The sequence below is a fragment of the Erpetoichthys calabaricus genome, chromosome 14 (assembly GCF_900747795.2).
Source record: "Erpetoichthys calabaricus chromosome 14, fErpCal1.3, whole genome shotgun sequence".
Lineage (NCBI taxonomy): Eukaryota > Metazoa > Chordata > Cladistia > Polypteriformes > Polypteridae > Erpetoichthys > Erpetoichthys calabaricus.
Window position 1 is genome coordinate 100,236,174 of NC_041407.2, and position 23,328 is coordinate 100,259,501.

The 23,328-nt window shown below is 46.4% G+C and overlaps 1 protein-coding gene across 3 annotated transcripts in view; it reads right to left on the minus strand.

Annotated features, from left to right (window-relative positions):
• znf385c (zinc finger protein 385C) overlaps positions 1-23,328 on the minus strand; it is a 312,314-nt gene that overhangs the window by 124,394 nt on the left and 164,592 nt on the right. The window contains exon 1 of one of the 3 annotated variants that reach the window (XM_051918845.1): positions 4,346-4,737. The exons of the other annotated variants lie outside the window; for them this stretch is intronic. Coding sequence (XP_051774805.1) covers positions 4,346-4,355 — 10 coding nt within the window. The 5' untranslated portion in view covers positions 4,356-4,737. Of the gene's footprint in view, positions 1-4,345; positions 4,738-23,328 lie in introns of those variants that run through there. 3 annotated transcript variants of the gene reach the window in all.

Here is a 23,328-nt window from a genome sequence, read left to right on the forward strand (position 1 = left end):
TCACCTCCGACTCCCCCTTCCCAATCAGTACGCCGAGGCACTGAAGCGCGACGAGCTGCTCATCAGATCCCCCCCCCCCCTTCCCTTTCTTTATATCTTTCACGTTGTACGGGACCCCCGGTACCCCTTGTATGTAATTGCCTAGCGACTTTGAGACCCACCCGTTTATCTCTCCTATAGTGCCGGTGTCAGATAACGTAGAACACGGACTGAGCGCGTTATTATCTGAGCCAATGGGATTAGGAGGACATGAATACATCGACGAGGCGCGCACCTCCACTCGAAACACAGTGGCTGAAGCGGGAGCGCGCCTGCCTAAAGGCGACACCACGAGGGCCGAATAAAAGGACGCAATAAGGACAGAAGTTTGTTTCTTTCTGTTAAGTAAAAAAAAAAATTAAAAGTGCGGGCTTATCCTGCTTGTCGCCGCGATCCTCAACTTTGAGATGATGAGATGAGACAAAACATCCGCAAATCCTCCTTAATCAAACTCAGGTTACGGGGGGTCAGAACCAACAGCAGGGGGCCACAAACACGCACACACAGGGGCAATATGGGATCACCGTTTGTTTGTTTTTATTTTTGTATTTACACTTTGCCCCCAAACCTATATATTAAAGGCGACAGTTCTGTGTGACCCTGCCGTGTATAGCGCCTTTCACAGCGCAACATTCCCAGCTGCACACACGAATAAAATTAAAAACAGAACAAAACGTTGAAGAGCTGCTGTTCACCTACTCGTCTTTACCATACGCGTACACCCCCACACGTTTAGTCACAGAAATCTGGAGAGGATGTGGCGCATGTGTCACGTTTGTGACAAGACGTTTTCTCCACCTTTGAGATGAGTTCTTAATAAAACCGAAATATTCACCCGAAAGAAAAGATGGCTTCGCTGTGGATATAAAGGGCGAACGTGACTTTAGGGCAACGCGGAGAACAAAGTGGACGACACGTTTGAGGGAATGTAAACTGACGGAAATGAAGCTAACCCTCCATAACGAGCCGGCTGCGTCCGTACTTGGCATTTATTCGGCAAACTGGCATTATTCGTCGATTTGTCTCCTCTAAGCATCAGCCTCGATTGAGAGTGGGGGTTGTTGCCCACTCTACTGCACGTCCTGTCACGCTCCTTGGGCACAGTGCTATAGAAACCGGTACCGTTTAAACCCGCTTAACCCAATTCGGAGTCAAGGCAGCGCCCACTGGGCGCCACAAGTGCATGCATAGTGGACCTGAAATGGCGCTTTACTGGGTTGTGTGCTTCCCAGTCGACCTGATTGTCTCACAAAAAACATTTCATTCTGGGAAGGGCGCCTCTGCACATGAAACAGGGTCTTTGGGCTTTGAAAAGGTTCCTAACATGTAGACAAATCAGAAAGTGGTCGACCCGACAAGATACTAACAGATCAAGAGACCCCGAACTCGGCCTGCGTGAGTCTATGCAGCGTTTGAAATCAGGAGTCCGCTGCGGGGCCACAAATCTGCTATCATCTACTCAAGGCTTTACATGGAACCTTAATAAAGAAAAGGGTCTTTCGTGTGAATAGTTCTTTTGGGCAGCAAAAATACAGCAGTTACCTTATGGGATCGCTCTGAAGGACCACCGTGACTTTTATCTCAGTGATAGGCGACGTTCTCGGAGTCATTATTAAATAGTACCTTTCAAATATCTGTCGATCTGTCAGCATTTTCATAAGCATCATCATGTCTAATCATTGAATATCACTGTATACGGTGTCCTATAGCTATCTAATGAAATAAGTCATTGTAGTCAGTTTCAAGGTCATACACAGATGGAGCCTATATATGGCATAGTGGATATGATTTCATGTGTTCATTACACAGATGGAGGTGATGGGCCAGCATCCCATCCAGGGTTCCTTCCTCCACGAAACGCTGCCAGGACAGGCTTCAGCTCTCTGTGACCCTGAACTCGGTTAAGCCGATTCCGAAAATGGATGAAATGATGTATACAGATTACTACAGAGCATATCTTTTACATTGCAGTATATTACATGGTGCACTGCCCTGACACACACATACACACATGGTGCATGCTGGATGGTTCAGTGATCTGCCCTGCAGCTTCTTAGCACCAAGAGAATGGATTTGAATCCCATGCCTTGGCACTGCTGGTGTTGAGTTTGAATGTCCTTCCTGTGTCTGGGTTGGGTTTCCCCTCCCATGTCCTGAGGAGGTGGGCTCAGTGGTGACGCTGAGTGGGAACACAACTGAGTCCTGCCCTGTGATTAATGCTGCCAGGAAAGACACCAGCACCCTAAGACCTTCAACTGGATTAAGCAGGTTTGAAAACGGATGGACACCATAAATATTATACCTGTGTGTTATTTAAAATGTTTTACATTTGTATTGTTAAATATGTAAAATTTATACCATTTAGATATTGTAGTACACGCCATCTATTCTTCACTTTAGCTATCTTTTAATATCTCTCTCTCTCTCTCTCTCTCTATAAATATATATATATATATATATATATATATATATATATATATATATATATATATATATATATATATATATATATCAATATCTATATATATAGAGAGAGAGAGAGAGAGAAAGAGGGAAATAAATGGATGAAACTATATACATATTGTATATAAACGCAGACACATATCTATACACCCACACACACATCTATCTATCTATCTATCTATCTATCCCTCTCTCTCTCTCTCTCTATTATATATATATATATATATATATATATATATATATATATATATATAGGTGGCGCTGCTGCCTCGCAGTTAGGAGACCCGGGTTCGCTTCCCGGGTCCTCCCTGCGTGGAGTTTGCATGTTGTCTGCGTGGGTTTCCTCCCACAGTCCAAAGACATGCAGGTTAGGTGGATTGGCGATTCTAAATTGGCGCTTGGTGTGTTTGTGTGTGTCCTGCGGTGGGTTGTTTCCTGCCCTGTGTTCGGATTCAGCGGGTTAGAAAATGGATGGATGGATATATATATATATATATATTAATGCTGTCAGGACAGTCTCCATTACCCTAAGACCTACAGTATATATACAGCGCATAGTCTCATACATATACATATGTATATATTACAGTTTATTTACAGTTATTTGTATGGAAAACAGGTTATGATTGCTACGCTCAAGCACACTTTAATAATAATAAGACAGATAAGAAGACAAATAATACAAATAAATAGTGCAACAATTAATAAATAATAATACAAGAATAAACAGGGTTTCTTATACTCATAACTGTAAACCCACTTTTTGCCCACTGCGAATTTTGTTGTGTTGGGATGCCCTGGCAATGTCGGTTCAACTTGCATTTATATGAATTTAACATGACATTTATATGACACACACACATTTTTACATGATATTTATATGACACACACACATTTTTTATATGACATTTATATGACACACGCACTCTACTCCAGTTTTCTCAATCACTTTATCCAGCAGTGCAGGTCGGGGGGGTCAAATCACATCCATGCCAAGAAACACAGGGTACAGGGCAGGTTGACCCCGCAGCAGCGGGCACCAGTCCAATGATTGTTGGGTACACATTCATTGTCACTCATACCACGTCAATTTGGGGTTAAAAATTAGCATAGCACCTAGGTATTTGGGATGTGAGATAAAACTGAAGTTTTACCTGGAAAAACTCAGATGGATGGGGAGAACATTAAAATTTTACTGAGAAAATGACAGGAGCTGAAGCCCATTACCGATAGCTGTGAGGCTTACGCTACATTATTGTGTATTTATTGAGCACTGTTTAATATATACGTATACACACAGACATACGCGTACGTTCCGTACACGCGCGTGTCAATATATGTACATAGTACGTGTATAGGTATACAGTAACGGGCTATGAGCGCACACACATACCCCCCCTATATAAAGTTCATCGTATCGTTGTATCATAACGCAAGATCACATCTCTCACACCAGCCTAAGCCCATTCCTGGTCGCGGGGCTCCGAGCCCATCCCCGCAGCACCGGACAGAAGGCAGGAGCCAGCTCCGGACGGGCTTCCCGTGACCTCAAGCCCCCATATTACAAGTACGCGCGTACATCTGAGTTCTTCAGGTGAGATCGCGATGAAGCTCACCAGTAATGCCCGTCCCTCACTTCCACATACTTAGCGAGCCCACCAGCTCTGGAATACCGCGGCACAGCCGTTCGTTTTAACGTTCATTAATTGAGGCGGGTTGAGCCGAGGTCTCTCAAAGTAGACTCTTGCCTCCTACCAAACGAGAGACACTTCTTTACAAGCCCGCCAATGCGACCATGCAAGACGGAAGCAGCGTTCACTCAGCCCCCCGACTCTTCACTCACCTAGCAGCATTGCGCCCGGGCTCCGCTCCGCTCCGATCTGCTCGCTCAATTCCAAGTCGCTCCTCAATCCCGAGTGCCAGTCTGCTTTCTTTAAATGTTAATTTCGCTGTTGACAGGTCCGTATTCCAGCGTTAAAAGTCATTCGAATCCAAAACCCGAGAGAGAGCCCCGTGCCTGGGTGCCGCCGACGGCTGCCGCGCTCCCTGTGAATTCCGGCTGCCTCGACTCTGAGGAATGATACATATGCACCTCAATTAAAAGCTTAATGCTCTACTGATCTGTGCGCCCTCAAGCAGAGTACACTCAAGAAGGGGGGTCTGTGAGAGACAGCGCACCCCCCCCCCCCTTCCTAGCTACTGGCCGATGCTTAACCCAATCAGATGGCACAGCTGAGAAATTAACCACTGCATGCCTCCGCAAAAAAAAAAAAAAAAACAAAGCCGGGACGTTAACGTCAAAATCCGATGAGAGAAGAGCTGCGGTGGCGCTCCCGACCCCGTAAGGCTTTACGCGCTACACTCGGCCTCCGGGGTTTACCTGCTTCATTTTGGGAGGTGATGCACATCGGTGAGACGAGCTTCAATGAAATGGATACCCAAATTATGTAAAAAAAGAGACTGGCTCTGCATGAAGCGGGTAGAACATGGGCAAGATGGCACTCACTCCCAGTCAACCTAACTGTCAAGCTGTGGATTTCAAAGACCAGCAAAAGAACTCGTTGGACTGGACAGGTGTGACCTTACCCATGTCTCCACTACACACGCTGCCCACGTGCCTTTTTAGTATCTGTCCAGAAAAGGGGCACCCTGGCACTGCCTTAATTGGCACCAAGTAGAGTCTGCAGGCTCTCCATTTGTTTGTGTACTGCAGGACTGGCATCTCCACCTTCTGCTCTTTGAATCTATGAGCCCCTTGATGATGTGGTTGTCAAAGGCACTACATGAAATAAAGCATGCATGACACAGAAGAGGGAGACCTCGGCAGAGTGGGCTAAACACAAGGCTGACCAACGGTGATGAAGGTGGACTTGAGGTCGGACGTCTGTGGGTTCACACTCAATAGCTATTCACCATCAGTGCCAAGTCAAGCACCCTAAAATGCTGTCTGCTGTGTAGGGTGCTATATAAACCAGAACCCTTCTGGCACTACGACTTGATCATCTGGCAGCCAACATGAGTGTGGATAGAAAGAGCGAAAGGAGCTGGGACTTGGGGTGTACACCTGACTGTTAAAAACTAGGAAAGGCACTATATAAAAAGAAGACTGAGACTTTCAGAGACTCAGCAGCAAAGCAGACGTCTTTATTGCTCTGTGTTAATTTACCACTTACTACCATCCCAGGGCCGTCTTAACGTATGGGCACAATGGGCACTGGCTGGGGGCTCCAGGAGCATAGGGCCCCACGATGTGTCTAATGCCTATAAAATACATTTCATTTATATAGCGTCTTTTCCATGCTCAAGGCACTATATAAATAAGGCCTAAGTATGTTTCTGTTCTGCTATTTAAACAGGGGCCCAGGACACTACTTTGCCCGGGGGCCTATGGTGCTGGTAAGATGGCATCCTTCCTAATTCATCCTTTAATTTTCTAACTCACCTTTTTCTTTAAACACTTGAATTCAATTCATATTCTTATTATAAAGAACTTACAAGAATTTGATTAGCTTAATAAATGAGTGAGTTCGAGGAAATGTGAATGGATGGATGGATGAAAATCATTCATTCATTTTTGAACCCTTGTATGGGACTGCCGACTTGGTATTGTTCTTGGATCTAACCCAGCTGGGATGCCCATGTCTTCCTCCTGACATCGACATATTCTGGGCAAGGAAGAGTTTTCATTGCCCCGTTTCTTGAAGTGGGATAGGGCTGGTATCCTGTCCAGTTAAGGAACCACCCTCGCTCCTGGCCAGGACGCCCGCCTCTAAATATCATCCATCACACCTGGTAAGTGTCTTCTTTGTGCACCGTGTCAATCATTGCACTTCATCGCCCACCTTGTCCATCTCTACCCTGATAAGTGTCTTCTTCGTTCACTGTGTCCACCACTGCCCTTCATTATTCACTGCATTCATCTCCTCCCTGATTAAGGCCTTTATTGTCCATTGTGTCCATCACTTCATGTCATTGTCTGCCAATTTTGTCTCTGCCCCGATAAGGGTCCTCTTAATTCACTGTGTCCATCATTAACATCCTTCATTGTCCACCATCTCCTCCCTGATGAGTACCTTCATGTCATTGTCCACCATCACCATCTCTGCCCTGATTAGTGTCCTCTTTGTCCACCTTGTGAATCATTGCACTTCATTGCTCACCTTGTCCATCTCTACCCTGATAAGTGTCTTCTTTGTCCTCTGTGCCCACCACTGCCCTTCATTATTTACTGCATCCATGTCCTCCCTGATTAAAGTCTTTATTGTCCACTGTGTCCATCATTTCACTGCACTGCCCACTGTCTCCATCTCAGTCAGTGATCTCCATGTCCAGCATGTCCATCTCTATCTCCGATTAACTCCTTCTTTGTCCACCGTGTTCATCTGAATTTCTCCCAGAGGCCCGACCACACTCTGACCCCATGGTCTTCATTATTCCAGGGACACCTTCCGTAATTTGGTGATTTGCAGCTCGCTGACCAGTGAGCCGGCAATCCAATGGCTGGCAAAATGCAGCGTGGAGGCTCGATGGAGAAAGCCAAAGGTCTGCGGTGTGGAAAATAAGCTGAGGGAAACAAGAGACCGAGCGGGAGAGCAGAAGCAGTCAGCCATTAGTCGAGGCAAAACAAACTGGCCATTCTGATGTGGTGGGAATAAAGTAAGAAAAAATAAATAAATCAATCAGCAGGCCCCCACAGAGAGGCCATCACTTCAGCACTCGCCCTGGATGCTGGACCACCAACACCCCAAAGTCGGGGTCAGCACCTGAGATCCGATTTGCAAGTCGCTTTGGATTACAGAGCTGACTAAATGAGCAAAGGCAACGCAAACCCAAGTCAGCCCAAGTTGCTCCCCTCTAGCATTCCAGGGGAGATTATGTCCTGGACAAGTTCTATCCCCCAGTCAGTCCATTGTTGAGGTGTCCTGGCCATCCACCAAACTCTATTGTGTCCACCACCCCATCATCCATATTACTATTGTGTCCACTCTCACCTCATCTACATCTCCATTTTGGCTGCCTTCTTCTTTGTTATAATTCAGTTGCGTCCACCATCACCTAAGCTGTACCTTTACTGTGTCAACCATCACTCCGTCCATATCTTTCTTCTGTCCACCATCACTTTGTTTATACCTCTACGGTGTCCACCATCACTTTATCTAAATCTCCATTTTGACCACCTTCTTCTCTGTTATATCTCCATTGTGTCCACTATCACTCCATCCATATCTCTCTTCTGTCCACCATCACTTCATCCATATCTCTATCATGTCCACTGTCACCTCATCCACATCTCCATTTTGGCCGCCTTCTCTTCTATTATAATTCAATTGTGGCCGCCATCACCTAAGCTGTATCTCCATTGTGTCCATTATCACTCTGTCCATATCTCTTCTGTGCATCATAACTTTGATTATATCTTTATTGTGTCCAGTCTACCATCACTACTTCCATATTTCTATCATGTCCACCATCACCTCTTCTATATCTCCATTTTGGCCACCTTCTTTTCTGTTATAATTCTATTGTGTTCACTATCACCTCATTCATGTCTCTCTTCTGTCCACCATCACTTTGTTTATACCTCTACTGTGTCCACCATCACTTCATCTACATCTCCATTTTGGCCACCTTCTTCTCTGTTTTATCTCTATTGTATCCACCACACTCCATCCATATCTCCATTGTGTCCACCATCACCTAAGCTGTATCTCTACTCTGTCCACCATCACTCCATCCATATCTCTATCATGTCCAACATCACTTCATTCATATCTCTGTTTTAGCCACCTTCTTCTCTGTTATTTCTCTATTGTATCCACCGTCACCTAATCTACATCTCCATTATGTCCACCATCACCTAAGCTGTATCTCTACTCTGTTCACCATCACTCTGTCCATATCTTTATCATGTCCAACATCACCTCATCCATATCTCCATTTTAGCCATCTTCTTCTCTGTTATAACTCTATTGTATCCACTGTCACCTCATTTACATCTCTATTGTGTCCACTATCACCTAAGCAGTATCTCCATTGTGTCCACCATCACTCTGTCCATATCTCTCTTCTGTCCACCATCGCTGTATTTATATCTCTGCTGCATTCACCACCATCATTTATTTCCTTATCTGACCACCTGATTCCTCTTAACGTTTACCTCTTCTTGTCCATGGTGTCCATTTCCACTTCCCATGGTCATCATTATTCTTTTCATCTTGCCCTGCTTTTGGACACATTTGTCCACTATGTCCCACTGCCATATACTGTGGCTCTTATCTTCTCTTTCCTATACTGTCCGTCTTGTTCAGATTGTCCTCTCCAACGTATCCACGCTGTTCTGATTGTCCATGTGCTTTGTCCCCGCGGCGTCTGCTGACTTCTGTTTCTGCCCACTAAGCTTTCCGAGGCTTCCCCAGCACCTTCTTCTGGTGTCCCTGTTCCTTGAAGCGCTGACGGCATTAATTATGCTGTGACCGAAACAACACGTCCACAGCGGCCACCTCGCATGTGACTCCGTCTCCGTAGTCGCTACGAGTGTGACAAGTTACGCAAGTCTGTCCATTCGCGACAAGCAGCGATGCTGGCTGTCACTCCGCACCCTGGCGCGTGTCACATTTCCATTAGCGTAGGCACCTCAGGGAGCCCAGGGACATGGCGGGCCGTCACTTCATCCGACGTTGCGCGAGATCACAGGCGTGTATTCCGCTCGCCGGTCACTGTCCTTTCCGCCATCCCAATAACAGACGCACGCGCGTGACCAGACCACTCGAGCTGCAGATGCCCGTCTCGCCAGTGTGGCATCTCGTCTCAGCTCCGTCCGTCTGTCTGTCCAGGGTCACCCAGTGATGTCCCCTGTTCTCGTGGGTTCATTTGCTTGTCCAGCACTTGGACACAGAAGTGGATGTGACTTTCACAGTCTCTCCGCACAGCCAAACTCCTCCGTCTGTGTTGCTTTAGGGGAGTGGACCCCATGGGGGATTGCAGGAGGTCAGCTTGGTGTAAAGATTCTTCATATAAACTCTTCTCCCATTTGGAAGTTCTCTGACACTGAATCCCAATGGGATTAACTCGGCTTTTTGGCACAGACCCCTTCTTCTTCTTCCTCTTCCTCTTTTCCCACTCCTGTGTGGGGTTGACGTGCCTGATCAGCCTTCTCCAAGCAGTTCGCTCCTGCACCTCCCTGCTAATGAAGCCCCTTTTCCTTCAAATAGAACAGACCTCTGGAAAGTGGTCAGAATTTATTACAAATATAAAACACACAACAATTGATCTCCAACGTATCCCCCCCCCCCTTTTAATGCGACACCTCTAAATCATTGCTGGGGCAGACAAGTTCCAGAATAACAGTATCTCACAAAGTGAGTACACCCCTCACATTTTTGCAAATACAGTATTTTATTAGATCTTTTCATGGGGCAACACTGAAGATATGACACTTTGACACAATGTAAAGTAGTCCGTGTACAGTTTTATAAGAGTGTAAATTTGCTGTCCCCTCAAAATAACTCAACACACAGCCATTAAAACCGCTGGCAACAAAAGTGAGCACACCCCTAAGTGAAAAATGTCCAGATTGTGCCCAAAGTGTCAATATTTTGTGTGGCCACCATTAACTCTCTTGGACATGGAGTTCACTAGAGCTTCACAAGTTGCCACTGGAATCCTCTTCCATTCCTCCATGACGACATCCCAGAGCTGGTGGATGTTAGAGACCTTGCGCTCCTCCACCTTCCATTCGAGGATGTCCCACTTGGACAGAGGCAGTGGTGCAGTAAGAATTATGTTTCTGGACTTCTCTAGCGCCTTCAACACCATCCAACCTCTGCTCCTTAGGGACAAGCTGACAGAGATGGCAGTAGATTCATACCTGGTAGCATGGATTGTGGACTGTCTTACAGACAGACCTCAGTATGTGCGTCTCGGGAACTGCAGGTCTGACATTGTGGTCAGCAGAACAGGAGCGCCACAGGGGACTGTACTTTCCCCGGTCCTGTTCAGCCTATATACATCAGACTTCCAATACAACTCAAGAGTCCTGCCACTGACGACACTGCTATGGTGGGCTGCATCAGGAGTGGGCAGGAGGAGGAATATAGAAACCTAATCAAGGACTTTGTTAAATGGTGCGACTCAAACCACCTACAACTGAACACCAGCAAAACCAAGGAACTGGTGGTGGATTTTAGGAGGCCCAGGCCCCTCATGGACCCCGTGATCATCAGAGGTGACCGTGTGCAGAGGGTGCAGACCTATAAATACCTGGGAGTTCAGCTGGATGATAAATTGGACTGGACTGCCAATACTGATTCTCTGTGCCAGAGAGGACAGAGCCAACTATACTTCCTTACAAGGCTAGCATCCTTCAACATCTGCAATAAGATGCTGCAGATGTTCTATCAGATGGTTGTGGCGAGCGCCCTCTTCTACGCGGTGGTGTGCTGGGGAGGCAGCATAAAGAAGAGGGACGCCTCACGCCTGGACAAACTGGTGAGGAAGGCAGGCTCTATTGTAGGCACGGAGCTGGACAGTTTGACATCTGTGGCAGAGCGACAGGCGCTGAGCAGGCTCCTGTCAATCATGGAGAATCCACTGCATCCACTGAACAGGATCATCTCCAGACAGAGGAGCAGCTTCAGTGACAGACTGCTGTCACCGTCCTGCTCCACTGACACACTGAGGAGATCGTTCCTCCGACACACTATGTGACTCTTCAATTCCACCCGGGGGGGGGGGGGGGGGGTAAACGGTAATCTTATACAAAGTTATTGAGTGTTATACCTGCCTGGAACTCTCCACCTTGCACTTTTTAACTTGCACTGTGTTTTAATTACTCTTTAATTAATATTGTTTTTTTTTTTTGTATCAGTATGCTGCTGCTGAAGTATGTGAATTTCCCCTTGGGATTAATAAAGTATCTATCTATCTATCTATCTATCTATCTATCTATCTAGATGGTCAGTAGGGTTTAGGTCTGGAGACATGCTTGGCCAGTCCAGCACCTTTACCCTCAGTTTCTTTAGCAAGGCAGTGGTCATCTTGGAGGTGTGTTTGGGGTCGTTATCATGTTGGAATACTGCCCTGTGGTCCAGTTTCAGAAGAGAGGGGATCACGCTCTTCTCCAGTATGTCACAGTACATGTTGGCATTCATGGTTCCCTCAATGAACTGTAGCTCCCCAGTGCCGGCAGCACTCATGCAGCCCCAAACCATGACACTTCTCTCACCACCATGCTTGACTGTAGTCAAGACACACTTGTCCTTGTACTCCTCCCCTGGTTGCCGCCACAAACGCTTGACACCATCTGAACCAAATAAGTTTATCTTGGTCTCATCAGACCACAGGTTCCAGTAATCCATGTCCTTAGCCTGCTTGTCTTTAGCAAACAGTTTGCGGGCTTTCTTGTGCATCATCTTTAGAAGAGGCTTCCTTCTGGGACGACCAATTTGATGCCGTGTGCGGCGGGCGTATGGTCTGAGCACTGACAGGCTGACCCCCCCACCCCTTCAACCTCTGCAGCAATGCTGGCAGCACTCATACGTCTATTTTCAAAAGACAATCTCTGGATATGACGACGAGCACGTGCACTAAACTTCTTTGGTCGACCATGGCGAGGCCTGTTCCGAGTGGAACCTGTCCTGTTACACTGCTGTATGGTCCTGGCCACCGTGCTGCAGCTCAGTTTCAGGGTGTTGGCAATCTTCTTATAGCCGAGGCCATCTTTATGTAGCGCAACAATTCTTGTTTTCAGATCCTCAGAGAGTTCTTTGCCATGAGGTGCCATGTTGAACTTCCAGTGACCAGAAAGAGAGAGTGTGAGAGCGAGAACACCAAATTTAACACACCTGAGACCTTGTAACACTAATGAGTCACATGACACCGGGGAGGGAAAATGGCTAATTGGGCATAATTTTTCACTTTGAGGTGTACTCACTTTTGTTGCCAGACATTAATGGTTGTGTGTTGAGTTATTTTGGGGGGACAGCAAATGTACACTGTTATTCAAGCTGTACACGGACTACTTTACGTTGTGTCAAAGTGTCATATCTGCAGTGTTGTCCCATGAAAAGATCTAATAAAATATTAACAACAATGTGAGGGGTGTGCTCACTTTTGTGAGATACTGTAGTTCAGTGGTCTGGGATTGGCCAGAGGTGTTTCAAGATTTACAGGGATGGGGGGTCTCAGCCCTCTTGCCACATGTTATTGCAATATTGGGGGGGGGGGGGGGGGGTGCGGGGCTTATGCATGGGACCTCACAAAACTCACATGTGCATATAAATTTGTAGAATGAGAAAAAAGATCAGAGGCTGTTGTGATGTGATATTTTGCTTACACGTTGATAAATATTTTGTTTGTCTTTATTTGTAACTTAGGAAAAACTAAGTCAGGAAAACTAACTGCCAAGCTTTACCTTAACATATGGTTTTGGGGGGTGGCAGGTGTGAAGATGTTCTGTTCCCCTATTGGTCTGAAGTACGGCTGTTGGTAATTGGCTTGTATCAGAAGCCTTAAGTACATTGACGCCCTATTGGCTGTAGGGGTTGGACAGAAAACCTATAAATTTGCTTGCTTTACTACTTCGCTCTCTCTCTCTCTCACACCAAACTGATGAAAGACCTTCTCACACCATGAACTGAAAAGGACAACACAATGAAGAGCACAGCTCGGCAGCCATATTGAGACAGACATGCGGCCTGTTCTGAAGAAAGCTGACCACCAATGATGCCTTAACTAGTGTGGAGGATTGCCGGCTTCCCAGTCCGGCCCTCACCCCCAGGCCGCTAGGAGGAGCCCTCCGGACAGCATATTCGTGCCCCGAGTTCCAGCAGGGCATCATGGACTTTGTAGTGTTGTTACACAGCCTTGCTGGATAACTTGGGGGCCGCCAGGAGTCGCTGTAGGGGGGCTAGTGGGCCCTCATGTGCCCTATAACCCGGGAGTACATCACGGTCATGTGACAGGAAGAAACGACGTGCTCCCGGGTTGAAGAAAAGGACTGTTTACCCTGACCCGGAAGGGAAAAGGAACTGTGGACTGTTGAACGGGAACACCTCCGGGTCAGGGTGTATAAAAGGACTCTGGGTGAGCCCAGACAGTGAGCTGAGCTGGGAGGTAGGGTGGCAAAGTGTCTGGGCGAGGAGGATTGGTTATTGTATTGATTTATTAATTATTGATTTATTTATATGAGTGTAGTGGAGTATAGGGTGCTTGGTGCACATATTTGTCTGAATAAAAGCAATATTTGGACTTTTATATGGTGTGAGACATCTGATCCGAGGGTTCAAGTGGTCACGGAGACCTCAAGCTTTGACACTAGAGACATTTTAAGTAACTAACAAGTCTGTGTGCCGCCTGAAATTACACATCACCATTTATCAGGTTGTATGGTTGCCAATATTCAAATGTACTTTGCATATTGTTATTATTTATGAATATTATCAATAATGCATTGTTATATTGTAACTTAACTCCTGCTTGTCTTTTTCTACACCTAATTGCCTGTGGTTATACATGTAGAAGGGAAGGTGGGGAGATGTTATAAACTATAATACCTTATAAACAGCGGTAAGTCTGGGAGATCTGAGGCATTCTGACAAAGGGTACATATTAACTCTTTAAGGGCGGATGTCGACTTTTGTCGAAATTCACGGGTAGAGGACGGTAATCACCTGTAAACAGTGACAAAACTCGCCATTCTGTTTTAGTTCGACTCTCTTTAAAGGTAGCTTTCTTGATTTGACCGAGATTTCCTGCGCATGCATGAGTAGAGAAGAGCAAACGACCCCTCAAATGGCATGGGCATCTGGCAAAAGGCCAAAGCGAATGTGCAAAACGAAATGCACGTTTAGCATATCGTGTCGCTGAGTCGGACTCTGAGTTGTCGGATTTTGATGTAAGTGATCTGGAGATCGAAAACGAAAGTGAGGGGATAGCTTCAGCTGATCACTGTGCTGAACATGTCCGCGTAGCTAATGCACCTACGCCAACGTTCACCTAGGAGGACTCTCTCTTACGATGACAAGAGGTACAAACCAGATTGCGTCACACTGCGATTGCTACTGCTGTGCATATTCCTGCTGGTCGTCGCGCTGCTGCCAGAGACACCAAACGGGGGCCGACAGAAGCCACAGCGTGTGGCAAAAAAACTTTTATGCTGATTTATGTGTGAAACCATTGCTGTGTCTTTCATAAAACTGGAGTAAATATTCAGCCCTCAAAGAGTTAATAATGCAAAAGGGGAAAGCAGAGCAATATATTACTCTACCAAGACAAAACAGAGGCTTAGTGCTATTGATTGTGTTTATCCAGGACTGAACGATCAGGGGTTCTTGGCACCACCCCACCTCAATGCCACTGGGCCTAACCTCCACAATGAAGACACAAGAGCACTCGAGTAACACCATCAAAAAAAGCTCACGTTAGGAGATGGAGACAAGAAAAGTCACTGAATATCCAGTTAAGTCAATGTGAGAAGAGGTAGCAATTATGAGAACAGCTACAGAGTAGATTTATACAGCAGTGGGCAAAGGAATCAATGGGCGCAAACACAACGGATACAGTGGACAAAAGAGGCAACGGGCAGGATGGAAATGAACACATTAGACATAAAGATGTGGAAAGAATATGGCAGAGCTGGAAATCTGCTGCAGCAGACCATCCACAAAACCTGAAGATGATTTGTGAAGGAGACCACCAGGAGACCTCAGAGAACTGAAAGAGTGCCAAGCTACAGTGGACAAGACTGGAGAGACTGGGCAGACAACAGCTGTGCCCAGGGGCTTCACCAGATGCACACACACACACAGGACATCTCAGAAGAAGACACACAGGGGGACTCTGAAGTCAGTCAGAGGGAGATACTGTGGTCTGATGAGTGCGCAATTGAACTTTTTGCCCATTGGACTAACTGCCATGTTACCCTGTGCATTATCAAACACACATACCCACACACACACTTGAAGCACCGTGGTGCCTGTAAGGTCAGGCTGTGGGGATGTTTCTCTGCAGCAGGCTCTGGAAGGGCTTGTGAGGCGGACATCAACGCTCCTGGAGGAGAACCTGATGAGATCTTCAAGAAGAACTTTGGGAGAAGACCAGCAAGACCAGCAAGCCTAAGTAGAAAGCTTCAAAATGACAATGTGAATGTCCAGGTGTGATGGAGCCCAGAGTCCAGCTGAGAACTTGTGGCTGGACTTGAGAAAGGCTGTTCTCTCAGATCACCAAGAAACCTAACAGAGCCGAGCAACTCGTTAAAGAAGATGTTAGGAAAACTGGCAGAGCTGAGAGAGAAAGAGAAAGACCTGTGAGCACAGACTCAATGCTGTCATGAATGCCACTGACCTGATGTGGGGTGGGGGGGTCAATATTCAGGAGGTCACTGATTTTATGCTTTACATTTGTAATCCACTGAGACCACTTTGTGGAGATCTGTTTCCACTTTGACACTGGAGAGGGTGTTTTTCTGCTGAGAAATGTCGAAAAGTTCAAATTCAATCCACAGTAATCCATCTTTTTCTAAAACCCGCTTATCCAGAGCAGCATCACAGTGAAGTGAGAACTCAACCTCAGCACACATCAGGCACAAGGCAGGGAAATAACGTCTGGGAAGGTGGAGTGAGCAGTTCATCTCAGAATGGACATACAAACACCAGAGGGGGCCAATTTAGCATTAGCAGCCCATCTAACCTGCATGCCTTTGGACTGTGGAGGAAACTGAAGCACAAAGAAGAAACCCACATGGACATAGAGAGAACATTTAGACTCCACACAGGTACTGAAATACCAAAAGGAAACCCATGTGGATGTGTGGAGAACATGCAAACTCCTCAGAGGCACTGAAGCACCAGGATGAAACCCTTATGGACACCAACAGAACATGCAAACTCCACACAGGTACTGAAACACCAACAAGAAATCCATGTGAACATGAGGAGAACATTAAAACTCCACACAGGTACTAAAAACACCAAATGGAAACCCATGTGGATGTATGGAGAACATGCAAACTACAGTAAGGTACCAAAGCACCAAAAGGAACCACGTGGACATGGAGAGAACATCAAAATTCCACACAGGTACTGAAACACCAAGAGGAACCCATTTGGACACGGAGAGAATATCCAAACTCCACACCAGTACCAAAGCACTAGGAGGGAACCCATGTGGACACAGAGTGAACATTCAAACTCCATACAGGTATTGAAGCACCATGAGGAACCCATGTGGATGTGTGGAGAACATGAAAAATCCTCAGAGGCACCGAAGCACCAGGAGGAACCCCCTGTGGACACAGAGAGAACATTCAAACTTCACATAGGTACTGAAACACCAAAATGAACCCATGTGGATGTATGGAGAACATGCAAACTCCACAGAGGTACTGAAGCAGCAGGAGGAAACCAATGTGGACAAGATGAGAATGTGCAAACACTACACAGGTATGAAAACACCAAGAGGAACCCATGTGGACACAGACATAAGATTCAAATTCCACAGAGGTACTGAAGCATCAAGAGGAAACCCATGTGAACACAGGAAGACCATGAAAACTCCAGTAAGGTACCAAAGCACCAAAAGGAAACCCATGTGGACACAGGAAGAACATCTAAATTCCAGAGGTACTGAAACACCAAGAGGAACCCATATGGACATGGAGAGAACTTACAAACTCCACACCAGTACCAAAGTACCAGGAGGAAACCCATGTGGATGTATGGAGAACATCCAAACCCCAGTAAGATACCGAAGCACCAAAAGGAAACCCATGTGGACATGGGTAGAACATGCAAACTCCACAGTGGGAGGACCGGGGATGTGAACCCAGGTCTCCTGGTTACGAGGCAGCAGCCCTACCACTAGGGTTCAGGGTTGGATAACCAGAAAATGTGAAACTTCCCAGGGTGGGTGAAGAAGACTTTTCCTATTCCCTGTATGTCTAATGGGGTGGTAACTGTAGCTGTGCTTGTGATTTCATGGACCTTCTGCTCCCTTGAGGTTGTCCAATGCACGCAGCTTTCATGCAGACAGTATGACATGGGCCTTTCCGAGAATGTTCAACAAAATAACCATTAGTTCCTCAGCCAGAGCTGCTATTCCCTTTCAAAATTATAGGGACCTCAAGACCACCCCATCACATTCAATGCTGGATGTCCATCAGCACAGACCCTCATGGCCGGCCAACTGGATGTCATCAAAGCAGTCGTGGGATGAGGAAGGAGAACGGAATTTGTCAAAAGCAGAATGTGGACACATGGAGAACATGCAAAGTCCACACAGAGAGTCCACAGGCTGGCATTTAAACCAGGGCTACACCATCGTGCCCTCATTTGGGGGGCATTGGGGTAGGGTGAGCTGGCACTATGTTTGTGGCATAGCACAAAGCAGGCATTGACCCTAAAGCCATGGTGGGTTTGAAGGTGGGGGAGACCTGATGCCCCTCTCTGCTTTGTGGGTTGCCATCTGTGCTGATTGGATGAACGGGCACTCATAACGGTGTATGCACTCCGTGTTTGTGAGATGATGAACTTCAAGTTGAAGAATGAAGAACATGAAGCCTGATGCACTGCCACAAAGCTCAGTAGGCACACGGAACAAGTCGCCAAGTAGTGTGGCAGTGAGTGGCACTTTGGGGACTTTGAAATCTCAACTCAGTGTCACTTTGGAAAAGTTAGGCGAATCAAATTGTCGAGCATCTTTGAGCTGGGTGTCCTGTTCTTGTCACAGTTCTTTTGCGTTGTAATGGTATACATGTGCCCAGGTCAGTTTGAATGCCTGGCATAGGGCACAGCAGTTTCCAGACTCCGAGTGAGGCACCTGTAAGGGGCACAGCAACTGCATTGAAAACCAAGACTCGGGGGTCCTTTTGCGTTCAACCGATTCAGCTTTGGTTTTCCCACTGGAGGGGGGATGTGATTTCCCATAGCAGTGGGCACGACTTCACACCAGGTATCAGGCCCTGCTCTGGGACCAAAACAGTAAGGGGGCATCTGAAATATTAGAAGGGGCTTAGTGTGATAAATTCACAAAAATGTAACAAGTAATAGCATTATCAGACAGTACAGGTGAAGGGGGGGTCTCAGTATGATATTTGGGATTGGTGGGGTGGCTTAGCTTAGCTAAATGTTCCCCCTGGAGCTGAGTCTGCCTGTCATTACTGCCCACCAATTACCTACTGGGATGTGAGGTGTGTGGAGCTGTCCGGGTGCCCCCCCTCCCCCAGTGGCTTCAGGTGCATGGGCATGTAGCCAAGTGAAGAATCTGACTGGCCAGCTGGTGAGATGGGGAAGTGGCAGGAGGTGGGGGTGGGGCACAACGTCCATCATCAGCTCTCCTAAGCCCCTTTTAATCGCCCTTCAGGCTGGCACTCAATAGCAGATCATATTTCCCTTTAAGCTGCAGCCGTTTCTAAATTTCTATAATGAGTTGCATGTGGACACACCGACTGTTGGTTGGCATATGCAGCTGTACACCCTGCCTGGCACAAGGCCTGGAACAAGGCCTGGCACGCTCTGCCTGCATGGCGACAATAAATAAATAAATTAAACAATTACAGATCTCCTGGGGGCTTATCTGCAGGCTCTGAATATCTGGGTCTCTGCACCCCCCGACTAAACCAAGACCCCAGAAGAATTCCTTCATGACAGCTCATAAACTCACTTTATCTAATCGCTCCATTGGCCCGGAAAACTAATTGTGCCCAAATGACTGAAAACAATCAGATTAAAGATAAGAAACAGCAGAAGTGGCATGAGTCTGGGGACATAAGAGGATCAGAGAGAGGCCGAGGACCGAGGAGTGAGTCGGGGGGCCGAGCCTGAGGACGTGAGACAGTCTGGGGTGGTGGGGGTGAGTAAGTGGTGCAGATGAAGCCCGAGGACATCTAAGGACCAAGATGAGTCTGAGGAGACACGTGCAGTGAAGAAACAGGACTGAAATGAGTCTGAGGACATCGAAGGACCAAAGTGAGAGCAAGAGCACCGTAGGGCCAATGTGAGCCGGAGGAGATAAGGTGGGCATCGGAAAAGACAGGGAGGAGCCCTAAGAAGAAAAAGGACTGGGCTGAGCCTGAGGACACGAGACAGTCAGGAGAGGGCAGGGTGGGAAGGGGACATCAGAGGGCCAGAATGAGACCAGTGGGTTGAGTGACATCAGAGGACATGGAGGAGCTTACAAGGAACAATCTCTGAATTGAGCAGGAGGATGACTTGACTTGAAGACACCTGAGGACCAAACTGGGCAAAGGACAGAAGAGCACCCAAATGACAGGGAGGAACCCCGTGAAGAAAGGACTGAATGAGCCCAAAGATGACTTCAGGTCATCAGCAGACCAAAGTGAGTCTGTGGAGATACGTGGTGTGAGTGAGCCAGAGATCTAGTGAAGACATAAAGGAACTGTGAAAAAAAAGGACTGAAATGAGCCCAAGGACATCAGAGGACCAAAGTGATAGCAAGAGCACCGTAGGGCCAAAGTGAGTTGGGGAAGATAAGGTGGGTGAGGAGAGCCTGGGCATCGTAAAAGACAAGCAGGAGCCCTAAGAAGAAAAAGGACTGGGCTGAGCCCAAGGACATGAGCCAGTCAGGAGAGGGCAGGGTGGGCCAGGATGAGACAAGTGGGGTGAGTGACATCAGAGGACAGAGCCTGTGAACAAAAAAGTCTCAGGATGACTTGACTTGAGGACATCCGAGGACCAAACTGGGCCTAAGGACATAAGAACACCCAAATGACAGTGAGGAGCCTTGCGACAAAAGGACTGAATGAGCCCAAAGATGACTTGAGGACATGAGAAGGCCAAAGTGAGATCTGAGCCTGAGGATGACTTGACTTGAGGATGTCTGGGGACTGAACTGAGCACAAGGACATAAGAGCAACAAAGTGAGTCTGTGGAGATACGTGGAGTGAGTGAGCCTGAGAATCTCAAAAGAGAGAGAGGAGCTCTGAGAAGAAAAAGGCCTGAAAGGAGACCAAGGACATCAGGGGACCAACATGAGCCTGAGGGGATGTGTGGAGTGAGTGAGCTGGAGGTCTAGAGAAGATAGAAAGGAACCCTGTGAAAAAAATGGACCTTAGAGGACAAAAGTGAACACAAGGACATCAGAGGACTGAGTGAATCTGAGGAGATATGCGGAGTGAGTGAGCCTGATGACTAGAGAGGACAGCAAACAGTCCTGTGAAGAAAAAGAGCTGACTTGAGTTTGAGGACATCAGAGGACGAAAGTGAGTCTGAGGAGATATGGTGTGTGGGGAGTGAGTGAACCTGAAAATCTTAAAAGACAGCCAGGAGCCCTTTGAAGTTAAATGGACTGAAGTGAGCCTGAGGACAACTTGACTTGAGGACATCAGAGGACCACATGGAGTACAAGAACATTAGAGTGCTACAGTGAGTCTGAGGAGATACTGTATGTGCACCGAGTGAGCCAGAGAATCTTAAAGGAGAAGAATGAGCCTATTGAAGAACAAGGAATGAACTTAACCTGACACCATCAGAGAGCAAGATGAGCCCGAGGACCTCACAGACCAGAATGAGCACAAAGGCCTGAAAGTGCCAGCGTGAGTCTGTGAAGATATGTGGAGCAGAGGGAGATGGGGACTTTACATTATATGAACAAAACAGACTGGACTGAGCCCAAGGATATTAGACAGGCTGGAGGACCAGGTGGCTGGGTGGGGGGTATGTGGAGCAGAGGGAGCCTGAGGACCACAGAGGACCAAACGGAGCACAAGGACATCAGAGCACCAAGGGAAGCCTAAGAAGAAACAGGGCAGTGAGAAAGTGCTGAGACATTTTCTACACACTTTATTGTGTTATAGATTTCATTTGACATGGATACATTTACCACTATTGCCCCTCAATCTACACTCAACAACCCACAATGACAAAGTGAAAACTTGTTAACAGAACGGTCTGCAAATTCATTTCAAATCAAAATGGTGGCCTGTCATTCCTAGAAGTATGCAGTGGCCCCCCAGATTGTGTTCAGGTGCTTTCTGGGAGCTTTAACTTTCCTTGAGAATTTGATTAGAGTCCAGCTATGGCAAATGGGATTACTTAATTATATAGTGCCTTTCACATCAATGTATCTGTAATATAGTGAATTTTACATCTATGTATCTATTTTATAGTGTCTTTCACATCAATATACAGTATCTATTATATTGTGCCTTTCACATATCTATCTATCCATCTATAATATAGAACCTTTTACATATCTATCTATCTATCTATCTATTATGTAGTCATTTACATCAATTTATCTATTATATAGTGCATTTCACATTAATATACTGAATCTATCATTTAGTACCTTTTACATTGATCTATCTGTTATACAGTCTTTTACATCTATTTATCTATTATATATATTATATCTATCTATCTATCTTTTGTATCAATTAACCTATTATATAGTGCCTTTCCTATCTATTATATAGTGCCTTTCACATCTATCTATCCATCCATCCATCCATTTTCCATCCATCCATCCATTTTCCAACCCACTGAATCCGAACACAGGGTCACGGGAGTTTGCTGGAGCCAATCCCAGCCAACACAGGGCACAAGGCAGGAACCAATCCCAGGCAGGGTGCCAACCCACCGCAGGACACACACACACACTCACACCCACACACCAAGCACACAGTAGGTGCAATTTCAGAATCGCCAGTCCACCTAACCTGCATGTCTTTGGACTGTGGGAGGAAACCCACGCAGACAACATGCAAACTCCACGCAGGGAGGACCCGGGAAGAGAACCCAGGTCTGCTTACTGCAAGGCAGCAGCACTACCACTGCGCCACCGTGCCGCCCCCTTTCACATCTATCTATCTATTATATAGTGCCTTTCATATATATCTCCTTTGCTGTGTCCTTCACATCTTTTTCTCTATTATATAGTATATTTCATATCTATTTATTTATTACAAAGCGCCTTTCCATTATATCTATCTATGGCTTATATAATGTCTTTCCTCTTTCTCTTTCCCTGTCTATTTATCTTTAATATGTTTTGCCTATCTATCTATCCATTATATAGTGCCTTTCTCTCTCTCTCTATCTGTCTATCTATCTATCTATCATATAGTGCCTTTCATATCTATCTATCATATAGTGCCTTTCATATCTATCTATCTATCTATCTATCTGTTGGAATGAGCCTTTTGATGATAAACTGAGCCTGAAGACATCAGAGGACCAGAAAGAATCTGAGGTGGCTTTATGATGATCTAAGTGAGCTTGAGGACATCAGAACAGCACAGAGAGCCAGAGGAGATGTACGGAGTGAGTGACCTGAGAACTTTAAAGGACAGAAGGGTGTAATGAGCTTTAAGACATCAGAGGACCAGAAAAGCACAAGAACATCAAAGCGTTTAATTAGCAGAAGGGAGCCCAATTTGGGACCACTGTCGTTCCACTTGCTAACAGCCTGGGCCATATGGGCTGTCCCTCCTCAATTCTGCAGAAGTGACAGTCACCATGCAGATGCCTTTAATTAGCCCTTTGCCATCGCCGGCCACAGCCCACAGCCCAGAGTCCTTCTGCTCGTCTGACAGGATCACGTCGTCCCCCAGCCAATCCGCTCAACCTTAACACAGTCGGCATGGCAACATCCACATGTCATAAGAATAGAAAGGATTATAGACAAAAATTATGAGGGCATGAAAAAAAAATGAAAAGAAACGCTCCCATCAGCAAACAAAAAAAAAAAGAACAAATCCAACTGGACAGCCGCAGAGAAAAAAAAACTAACAACAATCTGTGATTTATTCAGTTCAGTGCCAGCAGAGAGGGGCAGTTAGCGGATTCCTGCATGTCACTGGGTGGGCTTTTC